At 39.5% G+C, this 23,964-nt stretch overlaps 2 protein-coding genes across 4 annotated transcripts in view; one reads left to right on the top strand and one right to left on the bottom strand.

Moving 5' to 3' along the window:
- Positions 1-9,538, bottom strand: part of rnf14 (ring finger protein 14) — a 32,421-nt gene extending 22,883 nt beyond the window's left edge. For 2 of the 3 annotated variants that reach the window (XR_011886654.1, XM_072263989.1), the window contains exon 1: positions 9,339-9,425. The gene's annotated coding sequence lies outside the window, so the exon portion shown is untranslated. Of the gene's footprint in view, positions 1-9,338; positions 9,426-9,453 lie in introns of those variants that run through there. The other variant, XM_072263990.1, reaches the window with a different exon arrangement.
- Positions 9,529-23,964, top strand: part of LOC140200523 (heat shock 70 kDa protein 4-like) — a 38,806-nt gene continuing 24,370 nt past the window's right edge. The window contains exons 1-6 of the mRNA XM_072263988.1: positions 9,529-9,842; positions 13,677-13,734; positions 14,573-14,713; positions 15,149-15,271; positions 15,390-15,489; positions 18,020-18,153. Coding sequence (XP_072120089.1) covers positions 9,736-9,842; positions 13,677-13,734; positions 14,573-14,713; positions 15,149-15,271; positions 15,390-15,489; positions 18,020-18,153 — 663 coding nt within the window. The 5' untranslated portion in view covers positions 9,529-9,735. The remainder of the gene's footprint in view (positions 9,843-13,676; positions 13,735-14,572; positions 14,714-15,148; positions 15,272-15,389; positions 15,490-18,019; positions 18,154-23,964) is intronic.

Here is a 23,964-nt window from a genome sequence, read left to right on the forward strand (position 1 = left end):
GATTGCACTTTTGTACCAATAGTCCATTGACTTGGCCGGAAAAGTTATCAAACTGATTTTCTCTGTGTCAATAATCCATTGACTTGACCGGAATGGTTATCAAACTGATTTTCTCTGTGTCAATAATCCATTGACTTGACCGGAATGGTTATCAAACTGATTGTTCTTTTGTATCGGTGGCCTTATGACTTCTGACAATTCTGACATCGGGCAGTGAACTTGTAGAACCGCCGGGGAGATGAGAAAGGGTCTCTCCCTGATGTCGGGTCTAAGTTCACTCGCCGGCTGAGCTCGAAGAAATAAACAGGTGAAAAGATAAATAACGATCTTTTTGTGTTGTCGTTATTTGATCCAGCAAAGTTACGTTTACAAGTGCAGCTGGATGGTAATGAAAAGAGGCAAACTCATCAACACTGAAGGAGTTGAATTACTTGAAGGCCACATACCAGATGTACAGGACAGCTACAAACACCTGGGGATTCTGCAGGGTGCATGGAAGCCACAATGAAGACACAAGGAAGGCTGCAACATCCCAGTACCTCCAAAGAGTGAGACAGTTCCCAAAAAGCCAGCTGAATGGGAGGAACAAGATCAGGGTCATCAACACATTCACCCTATCAGTCATCAGATATCTTGCCACAATAGTGTGCCAGCCAAGGAACAAACTGGAAGCTGCTGACATCAAGACCAGAAACTGCTAACGATACATGGGGAATTCCACCCAAAGTCCAACGTTAAGTGACTATACACCTACCAGAATAAAGGAGGACAGGGATTTGGAAGTGTCAAGGCAACAGTGCTGGAAGAAATGCGAAACATCCATGAGTATGTCAGAAAGATGGCCCCTAAGGACAACCTGCTAGGAGAATATCCCAGACAGGAGGCAGGAGACATGGAAATAGAAATGGGTGAAGCAGAGCCAGAGGACCAGAGGCCACAGTAGGACAAGTCACTAATGGGATGTACCATCGCCAGATATCAGAGGTGGCTGACATAAAGTCCTACCAATGGCTGGAAAGGGCATGGCTGAGGGACAGCACGGAGGTGCTGCTCATGGCTGCACAAGCACAGGTGCTGAACACAAGAGCAATAGAAGCAGGAGTCTATCACACAGTGGTGTATCTAAGGTATGGCAGGTGCCCTGGGTGCCATTTGAAGGGGGGTCGCCACTGAGCAGTTTCTATTAAAGTCAGACAACCCATCCTCAGGTAGTGAAAAAAGAATTTTCTTCAGATGTATGATTTGTCTTTGATTACCATGGGTGAGAAGCACTAGGATGGCCTTATTTCAGAGCATTGTATAAGACGACCATGAAACGTTTCTTCACAAAGAAGGAAAGTGGAGCTGAAGGACGGGGGAGATGAAAGTTGGAGGCTGAGGAAGCCAAGAAGTCGAGCAAGTTCTTCATGCCCTTCTTTGAAAAGCCCGGAACAAATAGTTCGACACGTTCCATGGAGTCCCCTGCACCTGCTACAAGTTTGTTAGAATCCGAAGGTGGATCAAGTACCAATGCGTCACAAGCCGAGGAGGAAGAAAAGTCCGATAAATCTGAGCATGACAAGATTAAGAGTGAGGCTGCCACAGAGAATGTGGACATGACAGGAGGGGAAGATGATGGTGGTGGTGGTGATTGACGAGATTGAACGTGATGACACTGAACCTAGTGAACTGGATGGTGTCAAAGAGCCTCGAACTGTCATACCAGAAGGGATTGAACAGCATGACATTGGACTTCTGAAGTTCGACAAGGATACTGGAAAAGCAATTCTGCCTGACGCATTGAGAACAGAAATAATAAAGCTGGGTTCGAAGTATTTCCAGAACATTGAGGGGCCTTTCCTACCAACAAATAATCATTCAATGAACAAAACTTGGTTCAAGAGGAAATCGGGAAATGGTCGTGGTGAGGAAGTGACTCGCTCGTGGCTGGTCTATTCTCCTTCTAAAAAGTCTGCATTTTATATCTGTTGTCTTCTCTATTCCCGGTCAGACCATCAATCCTCATTGGAGGAAGAAAGTGGATTCAACCAGTGGAAAGCACCTGAAAGGATTAGTGTTCATGAAAATGCCAAGAATCACCGGGAATGCTTCACACAGTGAAAAGAAATGGAAAGAAATTTAGCTGGAAACAGAGGAGTTATTGACGTGGTATTTCAGTGACAGATTAAGAAGGAAAATCAGAAATGGCATGAGATCTTGACGAGAATCCTTCACTGCATAAAATTCCTTGCGACTCAGAACCTGGCTTTGCGAGGACACAGGGAGTCACTTCAGCTGGACGATGACTCCAATGTGGGAAATTTCCTTGGCTGACTGAAACTACTGGCCATCGTTGACCCTGTCATAAAAGAACACCTCACTCATTTGCAAAGTCATCCATGTCTTAACTTTCACCGGGTGTCCAGAACAAATTCATCCACATGATGGCATCCACTGTTCGCCAGAGTTTACTGAGAAGCATTCGTAAAGTTAAGTACTGTTCTACGGTCTCATGTTCGACTCAACTCATGATCAGACACACCGTGAGCAGATGTCAGAAGTAGTGAGGTATGTGGAAGTTGATTTTGAGAGGAAAACAGTCCGTGTTAGAGAGTCCTTCCTTGGTTTTATCCAGATAAGCCAGAAGGATGCTGAGAGCTTGGTTGAAGACATCTTGAAACAGCTAGAGAAGGACAAAATGGAGCTACAAGATTGTCGGTCACAGTGCTATGACAACGCTGCCTTGATGGCTGGACACAGAAGTGGTGTTCATCAAAGAATAAGTGAGAAAAACAACCTGGCAGTGTTTGTGAATTGCGACAATCATTCACTCAACTTGGTGGGTGTACATGCAGCCAAGAAGGATACAATGATGGTCATGATTTTTGGAACCATTGAAGCTCTCTACTTGTTTTTCTCTTGTTCAACACAGCGCTGGGAAAAACTCAAAAATGCCATGCCTGTGGTTGTTAAGTCGGAGTCCGAAACCAGGTGGAGGGCAAGGACAGAAGCAGTGAAGCCCATCAACAAGTACCTTGAGGAGATACTTCAAGTTCTCCAGGACATGATAGACAATGAAAACGAGACCAGTGAAACAAGAAGTGATGCAAGGCAGCTGTACAACCGCATGTTGAGTTACGATTTTCTGATTTTGTTAGGATTTTGGACAAAGTACCCATTTGCATTGACCGTATTCAAAAGAGGCTGCAGGATCCTAGCATGAACTTCCACAATGCTGCCCTGGATTTGAAAGCCCTGCGAGATCATTTTTATGATGAAAGAGAAGTATTGGTCAGTGAACACGAGGAATTCTGCAGATGCTGGAAATTCAAGCAACACGCAGCAGGCCAGGCAGCATCTCTAGGAAGAGGTCCAGTCGACATTTCAGGCCAAGACCCTTCGTCAGGACTAACTGAAGAAAGAGCTAGTAAGAGATTTAAAAGTGGGAGGGGGAGGTGGAGATCCAAAATAATAGGAGAAGACAGGAGGGAGAGGGATGGAGCCAAGAGCTGGACAGGTAATTGGCAAAAGGAGTATGAGAGGATCATGGGACAGGAGGCCCAGGGAGAAGGAAAAGGGGGAGGGGGGGGAAAACCCAGAGGATGGGCAAGTAGTCAGAGGAACAGAGGAAGAAAAAGGAGAGTGAGAGGAAGAATGTGTGTATATAAATAACGGATGGGGTACGAGGGGGAGGTGGGGCATCAGGGGGAGGTGGGGCATCAGCGGAAGCTAGAGAAGTCAAAGTTCATGCCATCAGGTTGGAGGCTACCCAGACGGAATATAAGGTGTTGTTCCTCCAACCTGAGTGTGGCTTCATCTTTACAGTAGAGGAGGCCATAGATAGACATGTCAGAATGGGAATGGGATGTGGAATTAAAATGTGTGGCCACTGGGAGATCCTGCTTTCTCTGGTGGACAGAGCGTAGGTATTCAGCAAAACGATCTCCCAGTCTGCGTCAGGTCTCGCCAATATATAGAAGGCCACATCGGGAGCACCAGACGCAGTATATCACCCCAGCCGACTCACAGGTGAAGTGGTCAGTGAGTCACTCGAAGAAGGAGTCGGTCTCTGTCAAGAATGGAATATTGAAGTTGAAAGACGTCAGAGACAAAAGAAACGAATGGCTGATGAGAACTCGAGAGACGCTGGCTTAACAGCTAAGGAGCAAATGGGAAGAGTCATGAAGGGAACACTCGACCATCTTCACAGAGAAATGGACGAAAGGTTTGCTCGTTTGCACGACACTGACGCCAAGTTTGGGTTACTTCTCGATGTCGAGGGACTGTGTTACGGTGCCAACAGTAACGACCTAAAGAAGAAGTGCGAAAATTTCGGCAAATTGTACAACTCTGATGTTGATTGACAGCAGCTATATGAAGAAATTTTGGATTGCAGAATGTTGCTATCAAGGCAGGTCAACATGAAAATATCAAGACCTGAAGAGCTGCTTGAATTTATTGTTCAGTACGGAGATGAGGGTGTCTTCCCCAATCTTTGCGTTGCTATTCAGTTAATGCTAACCATCGCAGTTTCCATCGCCAGCGGTGTGAGATCATTCAGCAAGTTAAAAATAATACTTTCGTATTTGAGAACCTCCATGGGTCAAGGCAGACTCTGTGATCTTGCTCTGCTGAGTGTAGAAAGAGAAGAAACTGAAAAAACTGATTTTAATCACATCATAGACCAATTTGCATCAGTGAAAGCAAGGAAGGTGCAGTTATAATTTTCATGTAGTGCCATAATTTGTTAATTAGAAGATGAACAAGCTTGACTTGTATTTTTGAGCCGATATTATGGTAAAGTTATCTAGAAGATGGATGTCAGATGTTTGGATGGGGGCGCAATTTCAGTGCTCACCATAGGCGCTATTTTCTATAGATACACCCCTGCTATCACACCAGAGAAGATCCAAGATGCAGACTGTGCAAGGAATCTGCTGAAACTATCCAGTAAGTAGTAGCAGGGTGCATGAATCAAGAAGGGACAGCATACTCTGAACAGCACAAACAAGTTACAGGAATTGTGTACAGGAACATCTGCACTGAGTATGGATGGAACACTTCCTAGTCCAAATGGCAAACAACTGAGAAGCTAAGATCCTGTGAGACTTCCAGTACAGGCTGATAAGCAGCTATTGGCCAACCAGCCACAGTAATACTAGTCAAGGAACAGAAGAAAGCAATAGTCACAGAGGTGGCAATCCCAAATGACAGTAACATCAGGAAGAAAGAATATGAGAAGCTGGAGAAATACCAGGGATTGAAAGAGCAGATAGAAAGGATGTGGAAGGTTAAAGCCAGAGTAATCCCAGTGGTGATAGGAGCACTTGGAGCTGTGACACCTGGATTGGGAGAGTGGCTCCAACAAATTCCAGGAACAACATCTGAGATCTTAGTCCATAAGAGTGCGCGACTAGGAATAGCAAGGATACTGTGCCAAACTCTCAAACTTTAGGCCTCTGGTACAGGACCCAAGATTGAGAGAAAAAAATACACACACACACCACACATGAGGGGTGGGGGGAAAGATGAGATACATAGATAAAAATATATACAGAGGGCAGCCCATCATTTCACTACCAGGTTGTCAGTGAGATGCTGCAATTGTCCTTGATAGCTGTGCTATTAAGAGAATAGTAAGAGCTCCAGACAGGATTCGTGCTCTTCATATGTGTCCAACAACCATAAAGAGAAGATTGGGTGCTGTCCTGCCGAGAATAGAAATGAACTCACTTTTATTTTTCCCAAACCCTATACCCTCACATCAATAACTTGGGCAATGGATAAGCATTCAATTGTTATCAGACTAACAAACAGCATATCAAAGATGAATAATGTTCCACTCTACTGCCCTGGGAACACATAGTTTGTAAATGGGCTAAACATAGTTGTAAAGATTACTTCACTGAAATTCTAAGTAAATTGGAAAAGCAGCTAATTCACTATTTTTTTGATCAAATGCATGTTTATCTAACATCATTGCCTGTGCCAGTCATCAAATCAAATAACATATTAATAGACAAATATACTTTGGAACAATTTTAACTGAAGCAATCACTGCCACATGCATCTGCAATCTATTAAGGAAGTTTCAATCAATCAAACTGGTACATGTACGTCTCCAAACTGACCAGTGCCTGTTAAAACCCATTATAGATAAGAAAGATTCAAAATGCTTTTCATAAAATGACTTATGACTAAACATTTGAACAGATTGACTAGCAGAACAAAGTCATATGCCTGAATGGAAAGAGCCAATGTCAAAGAGATTAAGGGCAATTTTCCGGATATATTAATACAAGCATATGATTGCATTTAATCTTCAGAGTTATGCACTATAAGGCAGGTTATTTTTTTTATTTTTAATATAAAATGTTAATTTTAATTTTATTTTAAAAATTAAAACTTCATGTTCCCAATGATAGACTATCAACTGATTGCAAAGATATTTGAAATGTCTTTAGGCATGGATGAGATGCCAGAGAACTAGACCATGGCTATTGTTCTGTGGATTAAGAAAGGCTCTAAGAATAAACTGGGAAATTATAGGCTGGTTAACATGACGTCAGTCGTGGGTAAATTAGTGGAGGATATTCTAAGAAATAGGATAATACATATTTGGATAGACAGAGCATGGTTGGAGATAGACAACATGGATTTGAGCATTGTAGGTCACATCTAACCAATCATATAGAGCTCAAAGAGTTTACCAAAAAGGTTGATGAAAGATAGGCAGTGGACATTATCTATACAAACTTTAGAAAGATCTTTGACAAAGTTTATCTAGTCGGGAAGGGTGGAGGGGGTATTGTTCCAGAAGCCTAAGTTGCTTGGAATTCAGGATGAACTAAGTCCTGAATAAGGATCTCAGCCTGATATGTTGACTATTTATTCATTTCCATCGATCATGACCTGCTGAATTATTCCAGAATTTTGTGTGTTGAATTGGATTCAATGTTGGCTTAGCAGGAGATTCCAGAAAATGATAGTAGATGGGTGTCTCTCTGACTGGAGACCTGTGACTAATGGTATGCTACAGTGATCACTGGCTCAGTTGTTGTTTATCATCTATATGTGTTTTTTGTTAGTTTTTCAGTCTTGGTCCGTCTTGTGTTTCTGTGATATCACACCGGAGGAACATTGTATCATTTCTTAACACATGCGTTACTAAGTGACAATAAAAGAGGACTGCGTGTCCTCATAATCTAATCTAATATTCATGATTTAGATGACAATATGGTAAACTGAATCACCAAACTTGTGGATAACACCAAGATTGGGGGCAGAGTGGACAGTGAGAAAGGCCAAAGTTTGCATAATGATCCGGACCAGCCAGGAAAATATAACTGAAAATTTTCAGTTATATTTTAATGCAGTGAACTGTGAGGTGTTGTACTCAGGGAGGACAAACTATGCTAAGATTGACACAGTGAAGGGTAGGGCACTGAGCTGTGTGGCAGAACAAAGGGTCCTAGGAATACAGATCCGTAATTCATTGAAAGTAGAATTTCTTTAATTAATAGGTATCACAGGTAGTTAAGTTAATAAAGAGAGCTTTTGACCACTGACCTTCATAAATCAGGACAGAGTACAGAAGTTGGGATGTTATGTTGAAGATGTAGAAGATGCTGGTGAGATACTGTGTGCAGATGGGGACATTTACCCACAGGAAAGACATTAGTAAGCTTATATGAGAGCAGAGAAAATTTACAAGGATGTTCAGGACTTGAGAACCTGAGTTATACGGAAAGATTGATAGGTTAGGACATTATGCATGGCAGTGCAGGAAAATGAGAGGAGAATGAGAGGAGAGTTTTTAAGAGCTATACTAAATTATGAGGGTTATAGATTGGGTGGATGCATGCAAGCTTTCTCCCCTCAGGTTGAGTGAGATGAGAACTAGAGGTCATAGAGGGAAAGATGAAATATTTAAGGGGAATCTGAAGATGAACTTCTTTACTCAGAGTGTGGAACAAGCTTACAGTGGAAGTGGTAGATGCAGATTCAATTGTAACATTTAAGAGAAATTTGGATAGATACATGGATGAAAGAGACATGGATCGCTATAGTCCAGATACAAATAGATGGGTCTAGGCAGAAGATAGACTGACATGAACTAGATGGACTGAAAGGCCTGCTTCTGTGCTGTAGTGCTCTATGACACCACCTGCAAATAAAACACTAAATATATAACAAATAGATTATATACAAAAATGAGATCTAGAAACATAGATTGTCGTAAGGACTAGAAGCTAGAAATGCACTTCTCATATAGAGTCCTGTATTTACAAGACATGGACTGATGTTGACAGGTTTGAAAACATGAAACGGAAAACAATACATCAAAGTATTACAAACAAGGAGAAATGATGTCAGAATAGTTTATTTTATCCAGTTTACACATCTGAATCATTTGTTCAAACATCTAGATTGCTACTCCAGTGGCTTAAGCATCATGCTACACTTCACAACAGAAAAGCCCCCTCCATATTAAATGAAGACTATTTAAAACAAATCTATCTAAAGCCAGTCTCTGGTTTATTTAAAAGGCTTTTGAAAAAACCAAAGAACCTCAAAGTTTAAAAAGACAAGCAAATCTGTGCTTTAACATTTGTTGAGACAGGTAAAGAATTTGTTTTTTTGCATGCAGACAACAGATTGTGAAACTTCTCAAAAATGTAAACGTATCCAGTACAGGCCAAAAGATTATGACATGCAGATATCTTGATAATAAAACTTTAAAGTCAAAACTGAAGTTAATGGTTCGTTTGGCAATTTACTGTGAATTTATCAGAATTGATATTTGATTAAAATAATGCTTTCAGTTACTGAACAATAAATTTAATGAACATTGGTGCCATCGATAGTTCAAAGTTTTTAAAGATTATTTACAAAAGTAACTTTCATGCTAAGTGTTTACAAAGGTTGCCTAACCACTTATGACATAACGATTTAAGCCAAAACAGATCTGGGCACCTCGACTGAACGCATAACAGAGTTTGTGGATTTTTTAAAATTTGGAAGCAAGATATCTTTGGGGCGATAGATGCAATCACACAAATTCAAGGATGTCACATATTTAAAAGCAGCAAATCGTTGGTGTACATTTGCCCATAAATAGCACACCTTCACTTTCGCCATAGCAACGTCACCGGAGAACAACCAAGACAAATTTGTTTCCGCTTGCCGCAGGCGCTCCTCTGGAGATTGGGTATCCTTGAGGCAACCTTTCCAACCCCAGTGAAGTGTCCAAATGGATTTAGAAAAAGTTCACACCACTACCCAAGTCCCCCTCCACATGTCATACACCCTCCAACTCTCACGATTGCTCATTTTTACACTTAACAATATATTCTTACCGGTAAATCCTCCACTGAAGTAATGCTGTCCCTTGGCGTCTCACTCCCCCCCCCCGCCCCGCCGCAAACCTGCACCCCAGCACCACCCCGCAAACACAACAATATCCGGGCTCACCGAACGACGGCGAGTTCGCCGGTGACGCTCGCGGCCGAAGTGACGACGGGTCGGGAGGCGGGGCGGAAAGAGGCGAATTCTCGCGAGATCGGAGCCGGCCGATCCTGTGGTGCACGAGTGAGGGAACGAGAGAGAGCCCGGCGGTTCCTGTTCTTCTGAGAAAGCCGGAGAGCAAGCTGAGAGGGGGAAAAAACACACCAGGAAAAGTGCTGGCGTTGGGTAGATTGCTCTTGGTTGTCCGAGACCATTGGAAACAAACAAAAACAATAAGACAGACCGGAGATGTCAGTGGTCGGCTTTGATGTCGGTTTCCAGAACTGTTATGTGGCTGTGGCAAGAGGCGGCGGCATCGAGACGGCCGCTAACGAATGCAGCGAAAGGAGCACCCCGTAGGTATCCGCCTGGGCTCTTCCACGGCTCTGGCAGGGGTCACGAACAGCGAACGTGTAACGTTGTTGGTTGCATTGGGGCCTAGTCACTCCCACCTTACCCACCGGGGGTGGAGGCATTGACTGACTGCGGCACTAAAATTGAGCATCTTACTCACTGCCCCATGCCTTTCGCTTTCTAGATTTTTCCTTTCAACTTAATCCGTGTGCGTTTTGCCCATCGGCACGTTCCTATTTTCATTTTAACTAACACGTTTATGTTTCAAGTCAGCAGCATTTGCATTTTTGTTTTAACTGGAAGATAAATTCCAGTGTTAAAGTTGTTGTGCTGTCTCCCCTTCATTGCAAGATTCCAAGTGTTTTGGGAAGATTGAATATAAATTTTTCGCATAATTTAGTTCCGTTCCTTCATTAAAATAGAAATTTGGTGGATATGCTGATTGCGATGTCTGCGAGGTAGAAAGGCAATACAAACTGATTGAATGCCAACAGGATTTCGGTAATACTGTATTGCGATTCTTCAATCCTTTCCGTAATGTGAGTTGTGATTTGGCATATCTCCCGTGTCCAGTTTGCACACGCCTGGTCTGATATACTTAGTGCACACCCGACCATTTATCGCTTTCATGACCGCTCCCTGAAAAAGCATGTTAGAACCTCATGAAAACTGGATTAGTGGATGTGGCCCTTCATTCAATAAGATCATAGTTGAATTGGTACTTCATTCACTTTCCAGTCTGTCCTCCACGTCCCTCAATTCCCACATTTTTCAAAAATAGAATTATTTCAGGGAGAGTCATTTTTTTCACCCTTGAATGTACTTAGTCATATAATGTGCAAAGCCACTATGCGTAGACAATTGCAAAGGTTTGCAATCTTAGTATTTTATTCATCTCTACTGTAGACAGCATTTGAGCTTCTTCGATTTGCACGGTGATAATATTACTAGATTAATAATTCTGACGCCTAGGTCAATAAACCAGTGATGTAAATTCCAATCTGGCAATGTCAACGGTCTTTTAAAGTTGGATAATTAATAACTGATTGGGATGGGAAAATAATTGTATTGACATTGTTGATATTAACTTTAAAAATAAAAGCAAATCCTAGAACTATTCATCAGGTCAGATTACATCTGTGTGAGGAGAAACAAGAGTTACTGTTTCAGGTCGGAGAAGAGTCATCAGAGTCCATTTTTTTTCAGCTCTTGTTCCACAGCAATGTAGTTTATTAAGTGACTAAAGCATGATGTTTTTTCCACTACAGGGCTATAAATGTTGGTCTTGTCATGCCCATGTCCACTAAATGAATAAATTCCTTTTGAGATGAACCAGATATTTTGATTGGATTGGTGTCCAGCATGCTTTGGTTTGAACCTGCAACACTGTAAATTATTTTTCCTTAACTATGAATGATTTGACTTTCATGTCACACCTCAAGTTTTATTACTTTTCATGTTAATAAGCCAGTCCCTATACTCTTCCTAATTCAAACCTCACTATTGTTTTTTAAAGGACTTTTTAAATAAAATCTTATTACAATAAAACAAAATGCACAGATCCTCAGTATCTATAGAGTGCAAAAATAAGTTTCCAATTACTTTCCAAAAAATAAGAACCCATGGCTAGCTGGATCTGAAACTGGCCTGGTGATTGGAGGCAGAAAATATTGATGTAAGGTTGTTTTTGGAATTGAAGCCTGCTACCAGTGGTGTACCAGAGTGGGCCTCCAATGATTTTTTTTTTTTTGCAGAGGGAAAAGGAAGTATTGATATAACTAGAATACCGATGTTCTAGACGTGGGTAGCCCTCACACATTGTTAACCCATAGGTTTGATAGCCTGGGGATGGCCAAGGCTGACAGGAAAGCAGCAATGGATTATCCTCAGCTGCAAATTGACCTGTAGCCAAACACTGTCATAATGATTGCATCACCAAACATTTGAAGGTTACTATAATGCTATTTTGTCCCTCAGATGACACTCAAATCATGTGTGTAATTTTATTCTGATAAATTAGGTGCATTAAGTAAATACTGTGGTTTTATTAAAACCACAACAGATACTGGAACTCCAGAGCAGCGCGCACAAAATGCTGAAGGAACTCAGCAGGTCAAGTACCAACTATTGAAAAGAATAAAGAGTCGATGTTTCGGGCCAAAACGTCGACTCTTCATTCCTCTACGTAGATGCTGCCTGGCTTGCTGAATTCCTCCATTATTTCGTGTTGCTGTATTTTTATTAAAAATTTGAAGAAAACCGCAATGTATTTTCTCTGTATCACTGTGTTCTTTCGTATCTAGGATATTAATTGATGTATGTACATTCAATTACCAACCTAAATCCTTGCACATTACTACAACCTTTCTAAGCCATGAGAATTTTCACTCTCAGTGTGTAGATTTTGGTACTCAGAAGTATAAATGAATGTTTTTTTTCCCTTAAAGGTTGCCATTAGTATGTTTTACTTTACCAGTTTCTGCAAATAACAAAATACAACGTAATAACCTGGAGTACCTCAAAGCTTAAAATTTAAATTCATTTTTTCAATTTCCCAACATGCATCTTGCTTTCAGCTGCATGAACGGGCAGGATAGACAAAGGTGAGTTGGATTTCCAGGAGGCCTTTGGCAAGGTGTAGCATATGAGGTTGCCATGGTATTACAAGAAAGGTGCTAGCATTGTCGGAAGGTTGTCTGACTGTCAAAAGGCAAAGAGTGGATATAAAGGGGAATTTTTGTGGTTGGCTGTTGGTGACTGGTGGTGTTCTGCAAGGTTGCTGTTGGGTCCACTACTTTTCACAATAAAAGTTAATGATCTGAATGACGGAATTGATAGCTATGTGGCCAAGTATACTAGATCCGTGGAGTGGCAGGTAGTGTTGAGGAAGCAGGGAGTCTGCAGAAGGATTTGGACAGATTAGGAAAATTGGCAAAGAAGAGGCTGATTGAATACAGTGAAGGATATTGTATGGTCATATTGTTCAAGATGACATCAAGCTGCAGTTCTGTCACAATTGTGGCTCAAACTTAGTGGTATAAATCTCAATGATTCTATGATGTTTTCAGTGGACTTCATCTGCTGACCACATTTTCCTGTGGTCACTGCAACATTAGAGTTGAAGTAACACCATAAAGTTGCTAAAGTTCCCAAAAGCAGCTACTGCAAAAAAGGCTCTGCAAAAGATAGTTTTAAATTAATTGGACTGTATGTTTGGGCAACTACCAATGATTTTTGGTCATTTAATGTAATCTGGGAAGCAAATTCAACTTGTAATTCTCAATTCATTATTTTTAATAGGGTGTTTATTGACTGGTTTTAAGGCAGAAACCTATCTTGATTGGGGTTACCATTGATGCTGGGAACATTAGAAGGTTATCACAGCTCTGATTTATTTACTGATTGAATCTGCATAGTTATTATCTCAGGTTTTTCTAGGACCTGGATACTTACACCTGAAGTCTTAAATGCAAAAACATAAATAAACTGAACTGTAACTTATTGATTAGTCTTTAATGCAGCATTCATTATACTGTTAGAAAATCTCCAACTCCCTTTATTGATAATGGGCCTGCATATCACCTATTGAGATAACGTAGTCAGATTTATCAGGAAAAATACCGGTATCTGGCTTGTGAATATTATTCAACCTATAATCCAACACAAGCAATCTCTACATTAATATAAAAGCAGTTTACATTTCTGTGACAGCTTTTGATCTGTTTATTATCTGACCACTGAAGCCAAATGTTAGATATTTTAATACAAAATTTATCATGGAAAAAGTATAAAATGGGATCTTGGAGCAATTAATTAAAGTTTTTTTAAACTTCCAGGTCTTTTGTGTCGTTGGGACCCAGAAATCGTGCAGTTGGAGCTGCAGCCAAAAATCAGGTAAAAATTCAGTGCTTCCTCCTTTAAAGAATATTCCAGGAACAGATGTTATGAGACAGTGTTACCAGCATGCAGGCTGTCAGGCCATAGCATACTATTCAGAGGGCAAATGAAGTAAAAGCAGAAAACACTGCAAAAGCTCTGCAGATTAAGCAGAATTTGTGGCAAGAGAAACAGCGTTAGTACTCAAGCTTAATAACCATTTTATTTAGTAATTCTGATGAAAAGTTGTCAACCTAAAATGCTGATTCTACTGCTATGCAATATTTTCAGCAATCAGTTTAGTCTTCTGGCATCCAATTATTTATTTTCAGCAAACTGATAAATTGTGTTTTAAGCAAACTTTATGATGTAATATAAGAATTGGATAAGATTTGCAAATTGTATTTTGTGTAAAGTAAACTTCAAACTTAGAAAAAAAATTGGACCAACAATTTTCCTTGGAACTTCAGACCTTTATCCTTGTGTTTTTGGTCACTTTGGTGGTAAAACCATTGTTTCAGCTTTATCATGAGTCAAAGGTGCTCTCTGCAGATTTGAGTGAAGCACTTGTTCTGGCTTTCAAGTGACACAATTTTGTCGTAATAATGCTCTAGCAAATCCAAGGGCTTGCCAGTTAGGTCAAAGGTGTTCTTGACCACTAAGATCTTCAGGAATACACAAAAAAGTTGACCGGCCTTTCCTCCGACAGAAGCTGCTTGACGTGCTGAATTCTTCCGGTAGATTGTTTATTGCTATAAGTTCAACTGATCTGCTTCTACAATGATGGTCTTGCTCATCAAAATCCAATACATGGTGTTTAGATATTGATAATTAAATTTTAACTTTTGGTTTGTAGGTGCTGTCAAATGTCAAAAATACTCTACAGGGATTTAAACGGCTCCATGGACGGGCTTTTACAGACCCATTTGTAAGAAGTGAGCAATCCAAACTTGCATACGACCTTGTTCAGATGTCAAATGGTGCAACAGGAGTTAAGGTTGGTGTCACTATACTCCTTGTTCAAAATCTACTTACGAATGCATGCTTTGCCAATAGGATGGAAGTGAGAAACTAAAGTTACCTAGTACATATACAATTTTATGTTGTGCTCATGATTATTGAAATTTGAGAATGTGGATTGGAATTTTAATTTTATTCTGCCTTGTCTTAACGTCCTGGTATAGAATCAAAATTCCTCCAATGTTTACTGGATTGATTATTTTTTAAAGGCATTTAACTGGAGTTGGTATGTTCCCAGTATGTCCAATGACACTGTACAGGTGGAAGACCTTGCATCCTTGCTATCACTTATTTTTCTTTGCCATTATGAAGTTTTAAATAAATGTCTTTGTGATTGACAAATGTTTTGATTCAGGGTGTATTTTTCCAAATAGGATTTTAATGCACTACCTTTGCATACAATTTTTGAAAGGTTTCGTACATGGAAGAAGAACGAAATTTTAGTGTAGAACAAGTTACAGGAATGTTGCTGACAAAACTGAAAGAGACGGCCGAAGCTGCGCTAAAGAAACCAGTCATGGATTGTGTGATATCAGTAAGTAATTGAAGTGTTGCTGATTTTTGTGCATTTATGTGTAATTTTAAATTGAGCCTTTTAATTTTATCTTCATTGGCCATGGGATTTCCATTCATTAGTGTACTATTTTGTACAGGTCCCATGTTTCTACACAGATGCTGAAAGGCGGTCAGTAATGGATGCTGCTCAGATTGCAGGACTCAACTGTTTGCGACTCATTAACGAAACCACTTCAGGTAATTACTGTTTGAGCTTATTAGTTTATTTGTATTCTAGGAATCAATCTTTGGAATAGTATAAATACATTGTTGCAGTGTGAAAGGAAAACAAAGTATACTGTTCTGTTTTAGTGCAGATAAGATTTTAGCCTGGTCAGCACAATGAGTATTAACTCATTGTAACTTGCACACATATTAGTGAATATAGAGTAATAATTTAAATTTTGGTAAAACTTTGTAAATGTATTTTAAGCAGAAATAAAATACTTCGTGCTCAATTGCTTTTTGAAATGTGACTACAGGCAGCCTTGCTCTAATTGTGGAGGGAAGGAGTTGTGTTCCTCGATAGAGTCGATGTGGAGAGGATATTTCCTATGGTGGGATAGTCTTAAGAAATGAGGACACGCCTCAGAAAAAAGCAGCATCCTTTTAGAATGGAGATGAGTGATTTCTTTAGGCAGACGGTGGTGAATCTATGGAATTCTTTGCCACAGGCAGCTGTGGGGACCCAGTGTTAATGTATATTAAAGGCAGAGGTTGATAGATTCTTGATTGGTCGGGGCATGAAGGGATATGGGGAGGAGGCAGGAGATTGAGGCTGAAAGGAAAATTGGATCAACCATGATGAAATGGCAGAGCAGACTCAATGGGCCAGATGGCCTAATTCTGCTCCTGTATCTTATGGTCTTAAAATGGTTTGTGTCAGAATTTTCAGTTTCATCTGTGCATATGTTAAGAAGCAAAATTGGAATATTATGTTTTGGGAATACTTTTCAAAATTCTATGAGTGAATTTTATGCCTTGTCTTGAATCTTTGTATAGTGATGTGACTTCTGTAAGGATGAATTTCTGTTAACTGAACAGCTGTATTCCAGGGTTTGCCTGTATTATATGCAGTAATTGCTAAACAACAGAATTTCACAAAGAATAAGAATTATTTAATGTTCTTGGTTAAAAGGATTGCTTTTCAGAGCTCTTGTATAGCTCCCTATGAATAGCAGTTTGGAATATTTAATGCAGCACACACACAATGCTGGAGAAGCTCAGGTCCGGCAGCATCTATGGAAAAGAATAAACAGCTGACGCTTCAGGCTGAGATCCTTCAATAGGATTGGAGAGGAAGGAGGAAGAAGCCAGAGAAAGAATTTGGGGGAGGGGAAGGAGTGCAAGTGAGAAAGTGATAGGTGAAGCCAAGTGGGTGGGAGAGGAAGTAAAGAAGCAGGGAGGTGATGTGGAAAAGGCAAAGACTAGAGAAGAAGGAATTTGATATGAGGGGAGAATGGGCCATGGGAGAAAGGGAAGGAGGAGGTGCATCAGTGGGAGGTGAAAGGCAGGTGAGGAGAAGAGAGGAGGTGAGAGGGCAGCCAGAATAGGGAATGAAAGAAGAGGGTGGAGGGAAAATTACTGGAAGAAATTGTTCATTTTTATTATTTTTGTTGTATCATGGCTGTAATTGCATCTCATTCTTTATTCTACTGTTCTTTTATTTCTGTCCTTGTTCTTCTCTTCCATGTCACTCTGCTTAATTTCACATTCTCCATCCTTCCTGGTTTAAACCATCTCTAGTAACACTCGCAAACGTGTCTGATCTGGTCCTGGTTGGGTCTAAGCTAACATGTCTGTACAAATTATTTGTTCTCCAGTACCATTCCACCGTGCTGGCAATCTAAATTGCACTCTCTTCCACCACTTTTCAATATTCATTCATCTAGCCCTTTTGTCTTTTACTATATTCATCACCATGTGATACAGCATGTAATCCTGAGATTACTGCCTTTTGAGGTACTATTCAATTTATCTCAACTTAGTTTCTTTTCTCTCATCGCCTATTTCTGTAATGAAAGACAAGGAAGGGAATTTGTCACTAGGATGTTATTCTTTTGGATCTTTCTATACCCTGATAATGGCAAAAATGTAATGCTGTCCTCAGAAGTTTATCCAGTATCACCATATTAGTGAAAATGTTGGCTAGTTTCATATGATTTCATATTTTGCTGGACATCAATCCCCAGGAACTTTGATACTTTAAGGGTAGTAGTAAATTATTGAATGTAGGATACTTTAGGAAAAAGGAATGAGGGTCTTAGTTGATCAGTTCCTAGAAATACTGAATTTAAATTTAGATAAGGGTACACAATGGCGAATAAAATTACTTAAAGAGGATGAACTTTGAGAATAAAAGTCCATTTGAATCAAATTTTACAAGAATGATTCCTTTGAGAGTTGTGGATTCCTGCTGATATACCCATGGTTTTCCATAGTATCCACCTGTCAATACTGTTTCTGGAAAGGCCCATTAATCCATATATCAGGGATTCCCTTTTCTTCCATAGTCTGGTATTATGCCTAGGGTATGTTGGTCTAAAACCCTGGCATTTGACATAATGAGAAAAGGGTAAAGGAGAAAATGTCAACATCTAAATAAGCTTTTTGGTTAATGACTTTTGTGCTTTAATTATTTTGTCCAAATTGTGTTGATCTATCCTACTGTTAATTAAAATTGGCACTCTGGAGCATTTTGTAGTTACACCTGTTGATTGATTTGCAGTTGCACTCGCATATGGGATATATAAACAAGATCTACCAGCCCCCGAAGAGAAGCCAAGGAATGTTGTTTTTGTTGATTTGGGACATTCGGCATTTCAGGTTTCTGTTTGTGCATTCAATAAAGGTAAACTAAAGGTAAGGGAAAGCAATATTCACTCACGTGTAGTCTGACTTTCTGACTCTATAGTGATACAAGCAGTGTAAATGTTTATAAACCTGATATGGAATTGAATGTTGGTAATGGAGAAATAAATGCTTATTCCTTTTGTGTTTGGTCTCAAAAATAATCAGCAACTTTTAAAGTAAATAAGGCTGAATGTAGTTCTTGGTTTAGATTGCAAATATGTTAATATATAAAAATTTTTCCAGAGTCTACCAGTTTTACTTTTTGGTCATTGCTTCCTGTTCCACTCATTATACCTTAAAAGCATTAAAACCTTTTTCATTTTTAGTTTTTATTTACTGATGTGATTGACTAAATTGAGCCACACAGAAGCTGTAGTTGGGAAATAAAAAAGACTTTATTCTCATCGCAGAGAGTGTCTCAGGAAATCTCATTTCCCTGCCACAATACTTTCATACATTTTAAGCACGATAACAATAAATGCTGAACTACAGTTTCAATAGCTGTATTCACCTACTTTAGCATTTTAAGTATGGTAAGGTAATTTTGCAGAACTGCATGTTGAGAATGGCCGCACATCCCAGCTAGCAGAACCCTCTTGACTATATAAAATTACTAGAAGCTCTTGGACTAGTTACTAGCCACAAACTTCAGACACCCAAAATATATTGTTTTTGTTAGTCTTAAAGGATGGCACAATAAAACAATAAGGCATAGGACTAGAATTAGGCCATTCAGCCCATCAAGTCTTCTCTGCCACTCCATCAGAGCTGATTTATTATCTCTCTGAATTCCATTCTCCTGCCTCCTTCCTGTAACCTTTACGAATCAGGAATGACTAAAGATGGAAAATAGAATTAAGTAAGGCAGACCACACTTTTAGAAGAAGGAATAGCTCTCTGCAGAAAGGTGTGTACCTTCAGAGTACTGGGAACACTTCTGTTGCCTGAACCTCGGCAGAAAAATGAATTTTTTTTATGTTTTAAAAAAATATTGTAGAAATGCTAACTCTACCATTCAATGTGATTATGGCTGATCATCTAAAATCATTAACCTGTTCTTTGTTTTTCTGTGTCCCTGTTTTGTGTCAAACTTTTTGATTGTATTTAATAGTTTAGCCTCAGCCACCTTCTGTAGTAGAAAATTGAACTTGTACCTCTTTGTTTTGGTTATAGGCAACTCATCTCAGGTTCTTTAAATAGCTTATCCCTTAGCCTGTGGCCTCTCATCTTGGACACACTCCAACACTGGGAACATCTTGCATCTAGTCTGTATAGATCTATTAAAATTTTTGTGAGATAATACTGTCATCCTTCCAAAATTTCAGAAATATAACCAAGTCTCTTTGTACCCTGATGATTTCATCCCAGAAATTTGTCAGGTGAATTTTCATTGCACTGCTTTCACAACAAGAACATATTTCTTTTGTTAAGAAGATAAAAATAGCACAAATCGCAAGGCTTTGCCATTGTATTTTATGTTTGCAATAAGACACCCTTGCTTCAGCGCTCAATGCCTTTAGCAGTGAAACCCAGCATACCATTTGCCTGAATTGCCTTTTGTGTAATTTCATTAGCTGGTGCACAAGGGCACCCATACATCACTGTTTCCCCTTTTCCTAAACTTTTACAACTCAAATATTCTACCTTTTTTAATTGTGCTTTTTTATTTGTCTAGAATATGTTGTACCTGCCCTGCAATGCACTTGGTCAACCTGATAACACTACTCTGTACCCTGTCTGCATCCTTTTGTCCATAAGTTCCATGTAACTTTTAATTTTCTCATCTAAATCATTAATATAAGTTGTGGCTAGCTGGATCCAAACATTGAATCCCTCAGAAATGATTCTGTCACTTGGAAAGGATTTGCCATTGTATTTTATGTTTGCAATAAGACACCCTTGCTTCAGCGCTCAATGCCTCTAGCAGTGGAAAGTTAGTTTTTTGTCATTCAACCATACATAAATGAAACAACGTTCCTCCAGACCGAGGTGCACAACACAGTGCATATAACTCACACACATAACAAATAAAGTAATATTACCACCAGTAAATTAACAAATGATAAGGTGTTTTTGCATTACAAATTAAAGAATAAACAGTATAATGTTACTGTTGCTTCATGCCTGACGAAACCTGGGTGATGGCAGTAAGATCAGTAGTCTTATGGCCTGAGGGAAGAAGCTGTTTCCCATCCTAATAGTTCTTGTCTTAATACTGCTGTACCTCCTATTTGATGGTTGGGGGTCAAAGTGATTGTTGAACAAATGGGTGAAATTATTGACAATGCTAGAGACCCTGAGTACACAGCACTCCTGATAAATATCTCCTGATGGAAAAGACCCCAGTGATTCTCTCAACAGTATTCTCAATCCTTTGTAGGGACATGCAGTTAGATGCCTACAATTCCTGTAGCAGATGGTGATGCAGCTGGTCAGGACACTCTTGATGGTGCTCCTGTAAATATTGGTTAGAATCGGGAGGGGGAGGGGCCAGAGCCTCACTTTCTGCAGTCTCAGGAAGTGGAGATGCTGCTGTACTTTCTTAACCAAAGAGGTAGTGTTAAAGTACCAGGTGAGATCCCTCAGCTTAGTTAATTTTCTGAAGTTCCAATGACTCTGAAACAATTCCAATAGTTTCAATGTGGTTAAATTCCTGGTTTCCTGTCTGCCAGCCAATTCTCTCTCCATGTCAGTATTTTAACATCCAATTCCATGTGCTTTAATTTTGCACACTAATCTGTTATGTCAGATCTTACCAAAAATATCTGGAAGTCCAAAATCCATTGTCACACACACAAAATACCCACTGTTTGTCTCTCCATTTATTGTGCTAGTTACTTCATCAAAATGTATGATTTCCCTTTCATAAGTCTATGTTGAATTTGTTCAATCATGGTAGATGTTTTCTGTATGTTTTGCTGTTACCTTTTATAATAGACTGATATTTTCCATACTACCAATATCAGGCTAACCAATGTTTAGCTCCCTTGATTCTCCAGCTCTTTAAATCACCGGGTTACATTTAGCTACTATTTAATCTTTTGAAACTGTTTCAGTCATTAGAATTTTGGAAAATAAACAAAGATGCATGATATTTCTAGGACCTCTTTGTTAAGGATGTCTTCAATGAAAACTGCTTAAGCTGAGAAACTAAATAAATGCTGTTGTCCTGAAAGATTACTGTAGATTTAAGCTTCTCTGAAGTTCTCTGACTCCGCTGGAGCAAACAATCTCAGCATATTACTGGAATGCTGGTAGATTTTTGGAAGTTTCTTGGACACTTATCAGTGTTAGTATTAACACTGAGATTTCAATATTAATCATTTGGAATTCAGCACTCCCCTTATTGCCCAGTCCACTTTCCATTATATTGGCTTTCTTTTAATATTTCTTCTGTGCTGTTCCTCACTCATCTGAGTCTTCTGTAGTCTTCTTAAATGCAAACTTAATGTATATTGTAAACTAGCTGCAAGGCTACATATTTGCTGTTGGTACTGATTTGTCCTTGATGTCAATTTCTCTCACCTGTCATTTGTATTCAAAATTGCATACTGTTCTATTTTTACTCATTAAAGTTATCAGCATTGTCACATTTACTGCCCTTCCTTAATAATAGTGTTAGCATATGATCTAATTGCCAAGTGTAAAATTGATTGAAGTTTCTTTATAGTGATACAACAAGTAGCAAAATACCATGTGTCCATTTACACTAACTCTTCTCTGAGTCATAGAGTAATACAGGATGGAAACGGGTCCTTCATCCTAATGGTCCATGCTAACCACAGCATCTGCCCTGCTAATCCTTGTTGCCTCAGTTTGGTCCATAACCCTTAAGGCCCCTCCCTGCACATACTTATCCAAGTTCAACCTTATCTATACTCCTTATGATTATATAAAGTTCATACCTCATTCTTCTGCATTCCAGGGAAAAAGATTCCCTCCAGTAACTTCCCTACAACTGAAGTCAGGGTCACCGTCCTATAGTTCCCTGGCCTATCCTTGTAACCCTTTAATTATGGAACTATGTTAGCCACCCTCCAGTCTTCTGGAACTTTGCCAGTGGCTAAGATAAGCAAATACTTCTATAAAAGCTAACACATTTACTTCTCTGGCCTCCCATAATGTCTGGGAGAGCACTTAGCCTGATCCTGGGGATTTGCCCATCTTAATGTGCTTCAGAGCTGCAAATATCTCCTTCCTTATACATATGACCCAAGACCTTACTACTTATTAGCTTCATTTCTTTGGCATCCAGGATATTCATTTTAGTAAACACAATTTTAAAAACTTCAACTCCATGCATAGGGGGCCCTGATAACCTAGTTTCTCCCTAGTTAACCTTTTTAGTTGAAATAATTGAAGAACTTCTTGGGATTATCTTTAATCCTACCTGCCAAATCCATCTCATGCTTTTTTGCCCTCCTGATTTACCTCTTAGACCTGGTCTTAATTCACCAAGTGATTCACAATAAATTGTATCTCTCCATGTTCCTATCAACTCCATTTGAGAGTTGAGAGATGTCTGTTCTGTTTTTGTTTGCTGCTGCTTGTCTATTTGTAGTTTAAAGCTATCAAAGTAAAAGGCCATTGTGTTTGGTGAGATTACTGACAACATCAGTGTTTAAAGCAAAGATATTATGGTGGTGAGTGAGATGAGCAGCAGAGGATTAGTTATGAGAGTATTGTAATATTCAATCATCTCAGCCTCATAGCAGGGTTTGACCTTGAGAGTGCCAAGTCCTAAGTGTGAACATTATCTCTTCCTGGCAGTAATGTGATGCAATTGTGCTTGTCCTCTGCTGCTTAGCTGAACTTCCTTCAGCTTTGCGTCAACTTGCAGAGAAAAAAAGTATTTTGTATATGGGGGATGTCATAGGTGAGTAGTTGGTAATGTAGAAAAAAGTCTGGATGAGAATCTGGAGAATGGAGAAAAGTTGCTTGATCTTGTCAATGGTCAAGTGACCATGTGCCTTGAGAGTGATCATCGGCACATCAATGGTGAGGATATGATATGATGTACAATGAAGTGATACATCTGGTGGATTATGGCATTTGAAGATATTTGTTGAATTTGCCTGCCTCTAAGGTTTATTAGTTTCTTGTGGCATTGTGTCCAATTCTTAGGATTATATTTTGAGGAGTGAATGCCATAGCAGTTTGCTTCTTCTCCCTTTTGAGTGCATGTCTGGATGGCCTTTTCCTTAAAGAATGGATTATGCACCAATTGTCTTGAACTTCCAATGTCAAAATGGAATGAAATCAACAATGGCTTTATATAGCACTATTGTGAACAATATTTCCCCACAACAGAGGTGATCAGCCACTCAAAATCACAAATTTTGCTGGCTACATGCAGTAGCCATGTAAGTATCAAGTTGCTCAAATTGTAATGACTCCTGAGTCAGTAAATGAGAACCAGAAATTATTTATATACCATGATTGTTTTTGGGCAATCTAATGTAGACTGTATAACTTGACTCTTCTCTTTTATCTGCATTTCTATCATATTGAGTACTTCAAGTACATTTTGATGATATTACCTCTTCATTCTTCTAAACTCCACAGTACAAGATCCATTCACTTCTCTTACCGAAGCATAGCCCAGGATAAGGTCTTTGTTGCAGTCCCTCCTGGCAACTGTCATTTATTGGATAAGGAAGCAAAATAATGGGCAGTCATGTAGACTTTGCAGTATAAACTAACATGTATGTTTTTCTACTTGCTGCATCTATAGGTTAACTCCGCGATTTCTATACAGGATACCAAAATTCCTTTGAATATTAAACTTTAGGGGTCTTGAATTCAAAATCTGCTTCTCTG

This window comes from Mobula birostris, chromosome 7 (assembly GCF_030028105.1).
Source record: "Mobula birostris isolate sMobBir1 chromosome 7, sMobBir1.hap1, whole genome shotgun sequence".
NCBI classification, from domain to species: Eukaryota; Metazoa; Chordata; class Chondrichthyes; order Myliobatiformes; family Myliobatidae; genus Mobula; species Mobula birostris.